This window comes from Dasypus novemcinctus, chromosome 3, assembly GCF_030445035.2.
Source record: "Dasypus novemcinctus isolate mDasNov1 chromosome 3, mDasNov1.1.hap2, whole genome shotgun sequence".
Classification (NCBI taxonomy): domain Eukaryota; kingdom Metazoa; phylum Chordata; class Mammalia; order Cingulata; family Dasypodidae; genus Dasypus; species Dasypus novemcinctus.
This window is the reverse complement of record NC_080675.1, coordinates 82,500,827-82,513,276: the sequence shown is the minus strand read 5'-3', so window position 1 is coordinate 82,513,276 and position 12,450 is coordinate 82,500,827. Positions and strand designations below refer to the sequence as shown.

General features: G+C 36.7%; 1 protein-coding gene across 10 annotated transcripts in view; it reads left to right on the top strand.

The window, feature by feature from the left end:
- Positions 1–12,450, top strand: part of AKAP6 (A-kinase anchoring protein 6) — a 635,729-nt gene that overhangs the window by 502,176 nt on the left and 121,103 nt on the right. For all 10 annotated transcript variants that reach the window (XM_058293576.1, XM_058293584.1, XM_058293582.1 and 7 more), the window contains one exon: positions 5,241–5,361. In XM_058293576.1, coding sequence (XP_058149559.1) covers positions 5,241–5,361 — 121 coding nt within the window. The remainder of the gene's footprint in view (positions 1–5,240; positions 5,362–12,450) is intronic.

Genomic DNA, 12,450 nt, shown 5'->3' with positions numbered 1-12,450 from the left:
GGAACTGCTCTTGTATTTTTGGATGTGTTGGTGTGAAATGGACTATTAAGCATACAAAAGGTGCATTATTAATGCTCAAAATTATTTATTACTCAACCTTAGGTAGAAAACGGCCAGACCTTTCTAATGTTATCTTTTTCTTCAACCAATAATTGCTTTATTTTGATGATTTCTTCATTTGGTTGTCTATTTTAATCAAAATTCCTTGGTGGGCCAAACTGAAACCTCATATATTCACACACACACCTCCCATTGATTTCACTTGGGTGAAACTTTATCGTTTAAGCAAAGTTTAAGTTGAAATGTTGAGTTAATCATGCTCACTTTAAATACCAAAGGCTGAATGCATTTATGTATTCAAACACTTAGCTAGTCAAACATAACTCCCATCAGGGATGAGAGGAAGGATTATTTCTTAAACTGTGACAGCCTCACAAATAATATATCAATCTACAGAAAAATGATACTAAATAAAAGCCCATTAGTTTTTTATTTCTGTGGTTTAAATCCCTGGAATCTTTTTTTAGCTTTATAAAAGCCGAGTAAAATGGTGGCCAAGATACTGGGAAATATTTTTGGTAATCACCCACATTAGTTAACACAAATTTAGAAATAAATGTGAAAGAAAAAAATTACACATCTATTTATCCATATCCTTGTTCCCATCTCTATTACAGTCTCAGATTAAAAAATAATATATATATTTTAAATTCTATTTTTGTCCATCAAAAGTTTCTATTCACTTTGAGTTAGGAGAATTGTTTCCCCCTGTAACATGATTGAGCTCCTAAACTTCCTAAAATGGGGATATTACACCTTGAACAGAATGCACAAGGTTTTTATTCTGAAACCAGTTAAGATAAAAAACATGACCATTTAAAGGAAAAAAAAACAAGAAGAAGACCATCTCGGTGATGTCTTTGCCTTGTAATACTTTTTATTCAGAGTACTGCAAAGTTATGCTTTCAGAACCTCTAACACCTAGGAGATTATATGTGAGAATGAATGAATTGACAATTCATTTACAAATGAATGCAATTACAAAGAAAATTTTATGAGGTAAATCTCTCTGAAAGAGCAGTTCCTCTTGTTATATCCCTTCTAAGACTCTGACCTACTTGTCACAGTTTCAGCAGCCTCTCTCCCTTCTAAAAAGAGAGTGAAGGGTGTTTGCCACCAGAAACTCATGAAAAGAACCTGGCTCTGAATTCAGCTGACAGAATCAGCATATTCTTCAAGGGGCTAGAGGAGTGTTAACTAGTTCTATGCCACCCTTGATAAGTTCACTGTCTACTGATCTTTTCTGTAGTAGCTGGCATTTTTCCTGCAGGGCATTGATTTTTATAAAATCATTTGAAAAACACTTAGCATACTTTTGCAAATGACATAAACATAAAAAAGTAAACTGCTTTTTTACCTAAGAAGTTTTCTGAAATAATGAGCACGTTAAATAGTAGTCATGACAGAACCTTTCAAAAGAACCAACAAATAAATTCTAGTAATTTATTTCTGTTTTGCTACAAAGCTCTATTTGATTTCAGTGAATTTGGGAAACTCAGGTCTTTTCTAAGCATGTGAATTAACACGTGGTCAAAAATCTGAAATCAGGCACAAATGCTTTTAAAAGAGTCTTTGTCTTCTGTATCAGACCTTTTTGAGAATTTGTTGTTTGGAACACTGGTGCTGATTCTACACCAATGATACGAAATAGGGAATTGAATCATTTACTGTATCTAACACACGCAAGCCTAACTATTCTTAACTAGGGTGAAGAAAGACTGGATTGGAGCAAGGGTGGGTATCTATGTTAGGCGCCTTCGCCACTTGCAGGTCTCCAGTGCAGGAGTCTTAAATGTATTTAGCCTAAAGAAGTGGGTTTTGTTCTAAGTTCCTTGATAAGAAGAATAAAAGGAGGGAACAGCTCGATGGATATAAAGGAGATAAAGAATCAGTGAAAAAAGTCCAAGATTCAGAACATTTTATCATCCTGCTTATTTTTCATTTATTTAAAACCTATCTTCCTTAATAATCTTTTTATAAATCTCTTTTAACTTTCACTATAGAAAGGAGGAGGTGAAAGTATTCAAAAGGAAAATAACATTAATTGAGCACTTACTGCTATTGAGAATGGTTTCATATAAGCAAATGTGTCATTATCATATGTTAAAGACAAAATTCACCTTCATTATGAGTGAAGAAGCCTATTCATGTTGCTTTGGTTTTGGCATTTGGGGATGAGATACTGTTATCTGTAGCACATGCTACTCTTCTGAAGTCACCCTTGCCCTACTAAAATTTTTTATTAATTATCTACAGTCATTCATCACCACACATCCAGGACTATGCTTGGCACTGGGGATGCAAAGAGAATAAATTCATCCCTTGCTCTTGAATTGCTTAATATAATCCAATAAAGTTGCCTAAATAATCAATAACTTAAATAATCAAAGTTTTAAAAACTTGCACGTATGTGAAAACAAGCTTCTTTATTTTCTTGCTGATTGAAAATTTTTAAGAGACATCCTGCACAGTCCTTTCCTGGGACAGCAAGAAAACTTGCTTTACGATCAGAGTTCAGGTTTCTTAAACACAATGCTTACAGCCTCTCTAATAAATTAAACTTCTCTTTGGGGAAAAATCTCTTGCAATAAATGCTCAGTCTTTTAGATTTTCTATCCCTTTCTCTTCTCTTCTCTAAAGTGGCACCTGAGCATGTAGGGGGCTTACATGACCTTGTGATCCTGGGCTGTAAGGGGATCCCCTGGCTTCACATGGTGGTTAAGCACAAACTGGTTCTGTCCATTGAAATGGGCTTGGTCTTGCCTTGGATATTATGAGAGTGCCCCACTTCCAAGGAGGGGTATAGCTAATCTAGCTGTGTTGGATTCTCTTGGCCTGGTCAGACCCCAGTGGGATTTCCTGCTGACTCCGCCTCATCTCAGCCTCTCAGGCCCTGCTGTCTCCCTGAGTCCTGGCTTCAGAGGCCCACCTGGCTCTCCTTGGGGTCACTGTGCCTCTGTTGCTATGGCAACACCCTGTGTGGTGTTTATCAGGTGAAGTCTTAGAAAGCTTCTCTTGGGGGAGGGAGGGTGAGAGAACAGAGTAGCAGAGGGAGTCCTAACCAGAGCTCTCTCTGTGACCACAACACCCTCACCCCGGAATATTATGGAACACTGTTAAACGGTCTCTTCCCAGAGTTCCTAGCTAAAAAAGGAAAAAATATCCTTGTGCTTTTGTTTTTATTCTCAGTCTATCACACATGCTTCCCCTTTGGGACTTAGGTCAAGAGAGGGGTGATCAAGGCACACCCATCTGAACACCTACTCCTACTTTTATTTCCTCCTTATTCCCCAAATCCAGTCAGGTGGAAGAGGTGAGCTTTTCCCTTCCTTTCTTCATGGCTTTTAACACTCCCTCTTATACTTTCTGGGAAGGCGTTCTGCCTTTCACCTATCTTCATAGTTAAAATATAGGAAGGGCACAAGGAAAGAGAAATGGTGGCCATGATGCAGGAGGTATTTTTAAACTGCCATACCTACCAGGGAAGAAAATGCTTCTTAGTTACCCACAGAGTTAATAAAGAAAGTCTGATGATTTATTTGTCCTTATTATAGTGGATGGTTTGTTCTTTAGTATTTTGTGATAGGATACTAATTCAGATTTTTCATGTCTGCTCTAAGTCCTTGCTACTCAAAAAAATGTAGAATCTCAGCCCGAGAACTTCTCAACTAGTATCTGCATGTTAACAAGATCTTCAGCTGCTCCATTTGCACATTAGTTTGAGGAGCACTGCTCTAGGCCACCTTAGCCTTACTGCAGGTTTTGGCTACTTCAACTTTAGCAATCACTGGCATTCAGCAAACAGTTGTTAATCAATTCCACATGTTAATAGTTCCTGCCCTTTGGTGCTTATGGTCCTAATCTAGAATCTTTACAATGATGGGACAGTAATTAAAATAAAAGAGACAAATTTTGATCTAGCTGCCCCTGTCACCAGCCATACCTTAAATTTTTAAAGACATCTATTAAGAGTCAGTTGTAAGTTATTGAAAGTGGGTGTTAATTTTCTTGGAAAGCAATCATTTAATGTATGGAGGAAGACAGGAACAAACTAGTAATAAGATGCTCACTTGATAAATTCAGATTCGTACCTGAGGCTGGAACTTCATTTGTACGGATAGGGTTTTTCTTGCTTTTGGTTCGACAGGACTCTAGGATTTTTTTGAAGGGATGATTTTCTCTTTTGTGGGGGGAGGGGAAGACAAAGTCATAGTTTTCCATCCTGCACTTTCATTTTCTGATCACAGTGTTTTAGAAGAATCTGTGCCTTACTTATTCACTGGGCTTTCAATAGAGAATCACATTAATCCTTTTAAGCTCCTTATTCTAATGATTTATTTTGTTGAAAACCATAGTGATCCTCCTTTGAATTTTAATGATTGCTGGCTATTCAAGGATTCATTGTTTTGACTTCCTGTCCTTACCTTTGTTTCCTACATGTCTGTGGGGAACACCTGTCTAATACTGGATCTGCCCCTGGTTCTCACTGGCTTACTAGAGTCACTCAAGCCTATCTGGGAATGTTAAGCTGAAATGCTGGCTACTCATCCATGACAATAAATGTAGGGTGGATGTTTGCAGAGATAGGCAGATAGACAGCAGAGGGACAGATAAACAATTGAGTCATTTCCCAGTGAAAATAATATTTCTGGTATGATAATATATTGTCATCACTGTGGAGAAATTAGTTAAATGTGGTATTCTTAGTCATACATCCATTTGGGATGCAATTTCTAGGGAAAATCTAGTAGATAAGAGAGGGGGGTTCAGGTTTTGAGGGTCCCAAATTCTGGACCATGTAACCTTTCACAAGTCACTGACCCTCCATTTCTCAGACTGTTAAATATGGCGATGCTTTCTTTCTCTTTGAAGGACGTAGTGGTGGTGATTTTGTTCAGGTGCTGTAAATCCTCAGAAAGGGTTAGCAAATGGAAATTGCCATGACATGTCCAAGGTATAAGCATCAGAATTATGTTATGTTTTCAAAATCTATGAGGTGGCTCTGTCACAATCCTGAGTTTCCATTTTGCCCACTGTGTAAACCACACAAAGAAATTTTTCCTTCTTTTTACAGGTATTATCTAGGAACATCATGGGTTTTCAAGAATATATTATTCTAATACAAGATTTTAACAACTACACTGTATTTATGCATAATACATTTTGTGCCTTAACTACAGGCTTCTGGACTTTGATTCAGAATATCAGGAGCTCTGGGATTGGCTGATTGACATGGAGTCCCTCGTGATGGACAGCCACGACCTGATGATGTCAGAGGAGCAGCAGCAGCATCTTTACAAGGTTAGAGCTATCCTTCCTGCCTTTACCTTGCTGTGGAAGATCTGATTAGCCTGACAAGTCTCTCTCTCTCAGGATATCTTTGCGTTCATTGTATGTATCATGGTGTCTATTAGAATTCCCTTCCCTGTCCCCAAACTCATTTCCATCCCTTGTGTGCTGACAGGCTGCACCGACATCATAATTGCAAGAAAGTTCCCTTTATCACATTCTATTTGGCGTAATTCTATAGAAGGACAAAGATTTATCTTCAAGATGAATAGCAATAAATAGAACTGCACTAATAAATAGACTGAAACAAAATGAAGGATAAATGGACTGGTAACATTTAACAAAATATGTTTTGATTGGAGCACTCAGGTAGATTTTATCCACCCCTCAGATCTTCCTAGAGAAAAAAAGATATTTGCCTTCAGTTTTACTTGCTGCCAAGGTACCCGGCTCGACCAATTTAGTGTTTATTAGTGATACATAAAGCAGCTGATGTCATATTAAGTCAATACATTTGTGTGTGATTTAAGAAAACTGGCTTGGAACTCATATTGATTGCAGACAATCCATCTAATAAATATCTATATGGTTTTCCATGTCTGCTAATTCACCCTTAGCCTCGTGTGTTTCACCAATTCTACTTAACAAATAGTCTTGGAGTTCTTGCAAAACAGCTATGTGACTTGGCCTGAAAAAAATGGTTGCAAGATTCACAGTGCCCGAAAAAGCTGTCAGGGAGGGAAGAGGGACTTTCTACTCAAATATCAGACTGCAGTAAATCTTCCTCATTTAGGCAATTTTTATTGGAGTAAATTCTGACAGTTGTCATCCTTGAATTGCTTTGAGCATATGGCATATTTCAAAGAGCAGATTGTGAATCATAAAAAATAAAATTAATAACTAACCACAGAATCAGCAACAGTATAATGACAAGAAACAACTACCCTCTAGCTTTTTAAAATTTCTTATAGAATAAGAAGTACTAGTCAAGGTCAAATAAAAGTTGTTTTCTTCCTTCTTCAATTTTATCGTTTGAAGTTACTTTTCTCTAATATATTATTTTAACCTTTACCTCTTCTAAACAGAGATATTTGTACTTTTTAAGGTATACTTTAATTAGTCTCCCCTGGGAATCATCTTAGTTAGGAGAAGATATAAGCTCTCCAGGGACTCAGTAAATGGGGACATTACAGTCTCTAGAGAATTTTGTTCAACATTAATTAAGTTTGTTGACTATTAGCTGTTTCCTATATGGATAGCTGCACATATTAACAAAACATTATCCAATATATCTTCTGGCATAAAACATTGTTAGAGTAACAATCTCAACCTAAAGTAATCAAAGCTAGATGATTTTACATTTCAAGAATTATATATGAAAATATCAGTAAATCTATATTAATTTAGTAATAGAAAAATCTTTGCTTTATTACTAAGATTTAAGCATTAAAATTAGACCCAAAAAGGAAAAGTAAGTACTTAAAAGTTACTTAATTTTAAGATTAAGAGCTCAGATTTTATTGTACTCATGATTTCAAATAACATTTCTTTTCTTCTTGATGCATTTTGTATTTTGCACATAAGGCACTATTTTCTCAAAAACAGTGCTATTCTTTGTCAAAACCACATCCATATAATTTACATCACAATTAATAGGAAATCATTGAACAAAATGTGCAGTCTTCTCTTTTTTTTGTGGTTTCTTTGTAAATTCTCTGTCTGATAATTCTCATTCTGGCATATTAGAAGCCATTATTCCACCCACTCAGTACTTCTCGGTTATATCTTTTCCCAAGCATTTTCTGTACTGGGCTTCTCTGTTTGTGACTCATGTCCAGTCATCATCCTTTTGATTTTAGATGCTCAACATATCTGAGCTTATGACATTGAAGCCAAACTTAGAGATTGAGTTAGAAACTGAGGGCAAATACTAGATCCTAGAATCTCTCTTTAAGTGATCCCTCAAATTATTCCAGAGGTTTTGGATCCTCCAAAACTATCCTGAGGACATTGACTAAGGAGAGTTTCATTTAAAATTTGGAGTTGCACCTGAATTAGAAAATTGATAGAGGATGATTAATTTCTGTTCTTCCTCAAGACTCCTCAGGAATTCCCAGGTTTAACCAATATTTTCAATACCCCATATCTCTATTCCAATCTGCATTTTCAGGAATCAACTGAACTGATGTCTTAGAGTGAGGGGTTGTTACCTATTGCTTGTAAATACCCCTGGAGAAGTTAGACTTTTCAATGGGTCCCCATGCCTTCTTAGGTTTCCGATACCATTTGAGACTACTTTTTTTTTTTTTTTTTTTTTTTTTAAAGATTTATTTATTTATTTAATTTCCCCCCCTCCCCTGGTTGTCTGTTCTTGGTGTCTATTTGCTGCGTCTTGTTTCTTTGTCCGCTTCTGTTGTCGTCAGCGGCACGGGAAGTGTGGGCGGCGCCATTCCTGGGCAGGCTGCTCTTTCTTTTCACGCTGGGCGGCTTTTCCTCACGGGCGCACTCCTTGCGCGTGGGGCTCCCCCACGCGGGGACAACCTTGCGTGGCACGGCACTCCTTGCGCGCATCAGCACTGCGCATGGCCAGCTCCACACGGGTCAAGGAGGCCCGGGGTTTGAACCGCGGACCTCCCATATGGTAGACGGACGCCCTAACCACTGGGCCAAAGTCCGTTTCCCTGAGACTACTTTTAATCATCCTTCAATCCTTAAATTTGTTGGCTCTGAAAACTGCCAATGATTTATCAGCATTTCTCATTGAGGGTACCATTGACATTTCAGGCAAACTGGTATCTTGATAGCTTGTGGTGCCAGTCCTTGCACTGAAGGTCCTTTATCATTCTTATTCCCCTGTCATTGTGCTAACTCAGTGGACCTCAGTCCATTTCCACATGTCTGTCTACTTGGTGGAGAGGACTGGAAACCTCTTGGGATCCAGAACCACTGCATAACAATTAGGTTTCACTTTAACCTGTTCTTCTAATGTAACCTTTCCTTCATGATCATTTGTGATCCCTTTAGGGGGAGCCTGTTTTCTCCATTTTCCATAATACTAATTATGTACTTTCACAGCATGTCAAGTCTATTTCACTTTTCTTCCCTCTGCACTTAGACATTTTCTAACTCTCTATGGAATTATACTTCCTAATATTTCCTTCCTCCCTTTTTCCCTAAATTTACAACCCTTCTTGAATCAAAGCCCTAACTCTTCATTCTCAAGACTTGGGCAAACTTATGTACATTGCGTTAGTATATGTATATGCATATGTATATATATGTAAGTATATTATGTAAATATTAAGAGATTTATTATAGGAATTGGTTCATTTGACCATGGTGAATGACACATCCAAATTCTGTAGTTAGAAACTCCAGCGAAGAAGGTGAGGTTGAATTACCCAGGAGAAGCAGGCTGACTGAAGGAAAGGCAGGAATTATTCTTTCTTACTTCAGAAATCCTCAGTTCTGACTTTAAGACCTCCAACTGATGGGATGAGGAGACTCTCCTTATTGCTGAAGGCAACCTCTTTTGTTGATTATAGATGCAGTCAGTCATAGATGTAATCAACTGCCTTTATTTCCATTAACAAAATTCCTGTGCAATCAGGCCAGTGCTTGCTTGATCAAACAACTGGACACCATAACCTAGCAAAATTGGCACATGAAATTAACCATCACATACGTGTAGATTGATTGTCTTCATTCTTTTAAAAACTTTCACAATACCAAGAGTGGTATTCTGCACTCATATTCTGCATATTGTTAAGCAAAACACCTTACATAGTTGATACTGATTCTTGAGGTCAAGAATGAATGATGGAAATGAAGCTCATGATCCCTGGTATTAATGGAAAAAGAATGAGGATGAAACTTTTAAGAGAGACCTTCAGCTGTATGATGGTAAAATCACAGGAAATGGTGGACCAGGGCAGTATCATTATTCCTGCTATCACAGAATTTGAAACCTTTATTCTCTCCCTGAGTGGCTCTCTGTATTTCATCACTCATCTCCTTTACTGACATATGCATGAATTGCTCAGTCCTAGGTTGAGTCCCAAGGACCTCATTTGAAAATTTGGGGCTAAAGAAAATTCAGAAATATGGTAGTTAGTGACAGTGACATTTATTTAGTCCTTTTGTATTAGTTATTACCTCCTTGACTTTACCTATTTATCTTGTATTCTGTTCTCAGCTAGAAAATTGCCTGACCTTAAAAACTCTGAGATATGGAGCTAACAGGTAAAAACCCTAGACTATCTATTCAGCAGACCTCCAGAATGGGGCATCTGCTGTGATATTCAGTTCCCAAAGCCAGCAGAACACCCAAAGAACCCAAGAAATGAGAAGAATTGTATTAGACAGGCAAAAATAGATTGACACAATGTGACAATTTTGAAACTTTAAAACTACAATGGATTGTAAAGTGGTATTTTTGTTTAAATCATTTTTGTATTATTTTCAGATTCTTAGGAATGTAAGACCATTTCCTTCCTACTGATTTTAAACTGCAGTATCCTAAGAACGACCTAATTCTTATTAAAAACTAGCCACTTCCTTTTTAAAATATACTTTCTCCTTTGTTTTGAGACAGTGAGTCATACTGCCAATGTCTTTCCTTCTTCCTTCTCTGTCTTGCCCCAGCTCTGAATAGGTACCTTCTGTAGGCATTTTCTACTCAACATTGACAGTATTGTCAGCCCAGAAAACACAAACATAGTCCTTTCTTGTTTTTTCTCCCTCAGTCTAAGAATCATCTCCAGGAAGAATTTGTTCCCACTCTCTCACCTCCTTTTTCTTCATTCCTCCTACCTTCCTAAGAAGGACAATTTAATTTGTCAAAAGTAACCACTGTGATTTTGAAAGTTCAGCTCCTATTTGGACTATAGTTACAAAGCCAGAATTCATAATACAGGGAGCTGTCACTCTGCTGGTCTGCATGTGCATTAACTATTAATGGAGAAATATTTAAAACCCACTTGCAAAGGAAAAGCTCCGTTTTTTTTCATTTCTGCAGATCAAAGGTGGCATTATTCTTGGGCTCAGAGAAGCTGAAGACACTTCTTCCCCCAACCTATAAATTTTATAGATGGAGGGACCTGGAAACGTTTCAACAGTCAGAGAATAGTAGCTCAGGCTGCTGCCCCTACTGTTATCCCCACTTTCCCAGATAGCCACAGCTGACTTTGTAGTGCTATGAAGTGTGCCCCATCAGTGGCTACTTACCTATGCACAAAGTACCACCAATTCTTTGCTACTGGCAGAGCACAGCTGACAGAGCTACCTGGTGATCCTGGATTAGTGTGGAATACCAGAGTTCAAGGGTTAATCTCAAGTGCCAAATTCAGAACTTGCAGTCTGCTAATTACTGTTATAATTGAACACGAGTTGTTTTTATGTAGTATGAAGCTCACCAAAAGACTGCATTTATCAATTTGTTCCTTGAGTGAATGGCTAAGCCATTCCTCATCTATAAAATATTGGAATATGTGATTTCTAAGATGCCTTCCAGCTTAAGAATAGTATAAAATTAATACCCACTGTAACTAACACCTTTTATTTGCAGGGGTGCCTATACTGAAGATTTTATATTTGATTTGGGGTCTTAATTATTCATGTTATTCTGTTTTTTTTAATAGGGAAAACACAAGGGTCCCATATTTTTCTCCATTGGAATAAGTATTATTTAAGTATATCCTATGTACAGAAAGGAAAATGACCATTCATTTTGTATAATATGATGCTTACTGAGCAGATTGATTGCATTTTTATTCTGCTACAGATTTGAGATTGCTTAAAATATATACATGAAAATAATAGAAATATTTTAAAAATAATGATACAAATCAGAACTGGGAAAATATACATAGACTAGAGACTACTTACATGAAAAAAGTTAATATACAGGCACATAGCCTCCTACACAACAACTATAAAATGATCCCAGTGTTTTATTCTGAATTTCCTGGTAGTGAAAGCAAAAAGGGAAATGTGCTCAAATGCAAAGTTTGTATTTTCCAGGAGAAAAGTGTAGCACTTCCTTTGAAGGAATTGTGTTTATGTTGATACTTATTTATGAAAGATTTTCTTTGAGAATTTTTATATAAAGATATAGAAGCATATGTTGGAGAAATTTCTAATTATGATCTTTCTTACAAGTACACATCTAACCATAGCACTTCTAACAAGTGAATTAATTCTTTTTCTCTAAGACTATGTTGCCAGTTAATGTTGTAGAGATTTCGAGCACGGTTAAAGTGGTTCCTTTTAATAAGGGTTTGACCAGGTGGAATTAATAAGAAAGGAGATTAATATTATATATTAGAAAAGAGGAGACTATTAGTAAAGTAAGAGAGAATGATAAACATTAGAGATAAAGCAAAGCAGGCAATAAAAATTCATTAATACAAAGGTAACCAAACAAAAAAGAATAAAGGAATAAAGTCACTTTATATCATAGAGAGATGTATGGATAGATAAGAAAATGCTACAAACCAAATATAAACAAACAAATAAAACAACAAATGAACTTATTTAGGAAAAAAACAGATAACAGGAAGGGGTAAATTTTAAAGGAGTAAGGAAAAATGTTATTTTAGAGAATTTGAGTGTATGTTAAATTACAAGCGGTATGCCTTTTAAAAGAAACATATATATGGAATGGGATTAGAAATTCTGGGGAATAAGAAATGGAGAAGAAAGGAAGAAAAATGGAATATAGTTGACTTGTTATTTTACCCCTATTTATGCCAAAATGATGTCATCATAGACCATAGAAACAGATTAATCATGCAATTCCTATATTTTATAAATTCACAAATTTCAACCTTCTGGTGTAGATCTCTTTTGTTTTGTTCTGGACCAGATTGATCTAAATAATTTCAGATGTGACTTGAATACCTTTATGACTGAACTATAAGATTCTTGGGCTGCGGTAAAGTGGGTTCCTGGTACAGGTCACAGTAGCTAAGCTTAAACCGGAAGAATATCCATTGACTTTATAAAAATTTCATTTGTTGGCATATAGAATGGAAGCATCCATCAAAAGAAATGAAATTCTGTTAATTAGGCCCTAGGTTGGAATTTCAGTGCTGAATTTTA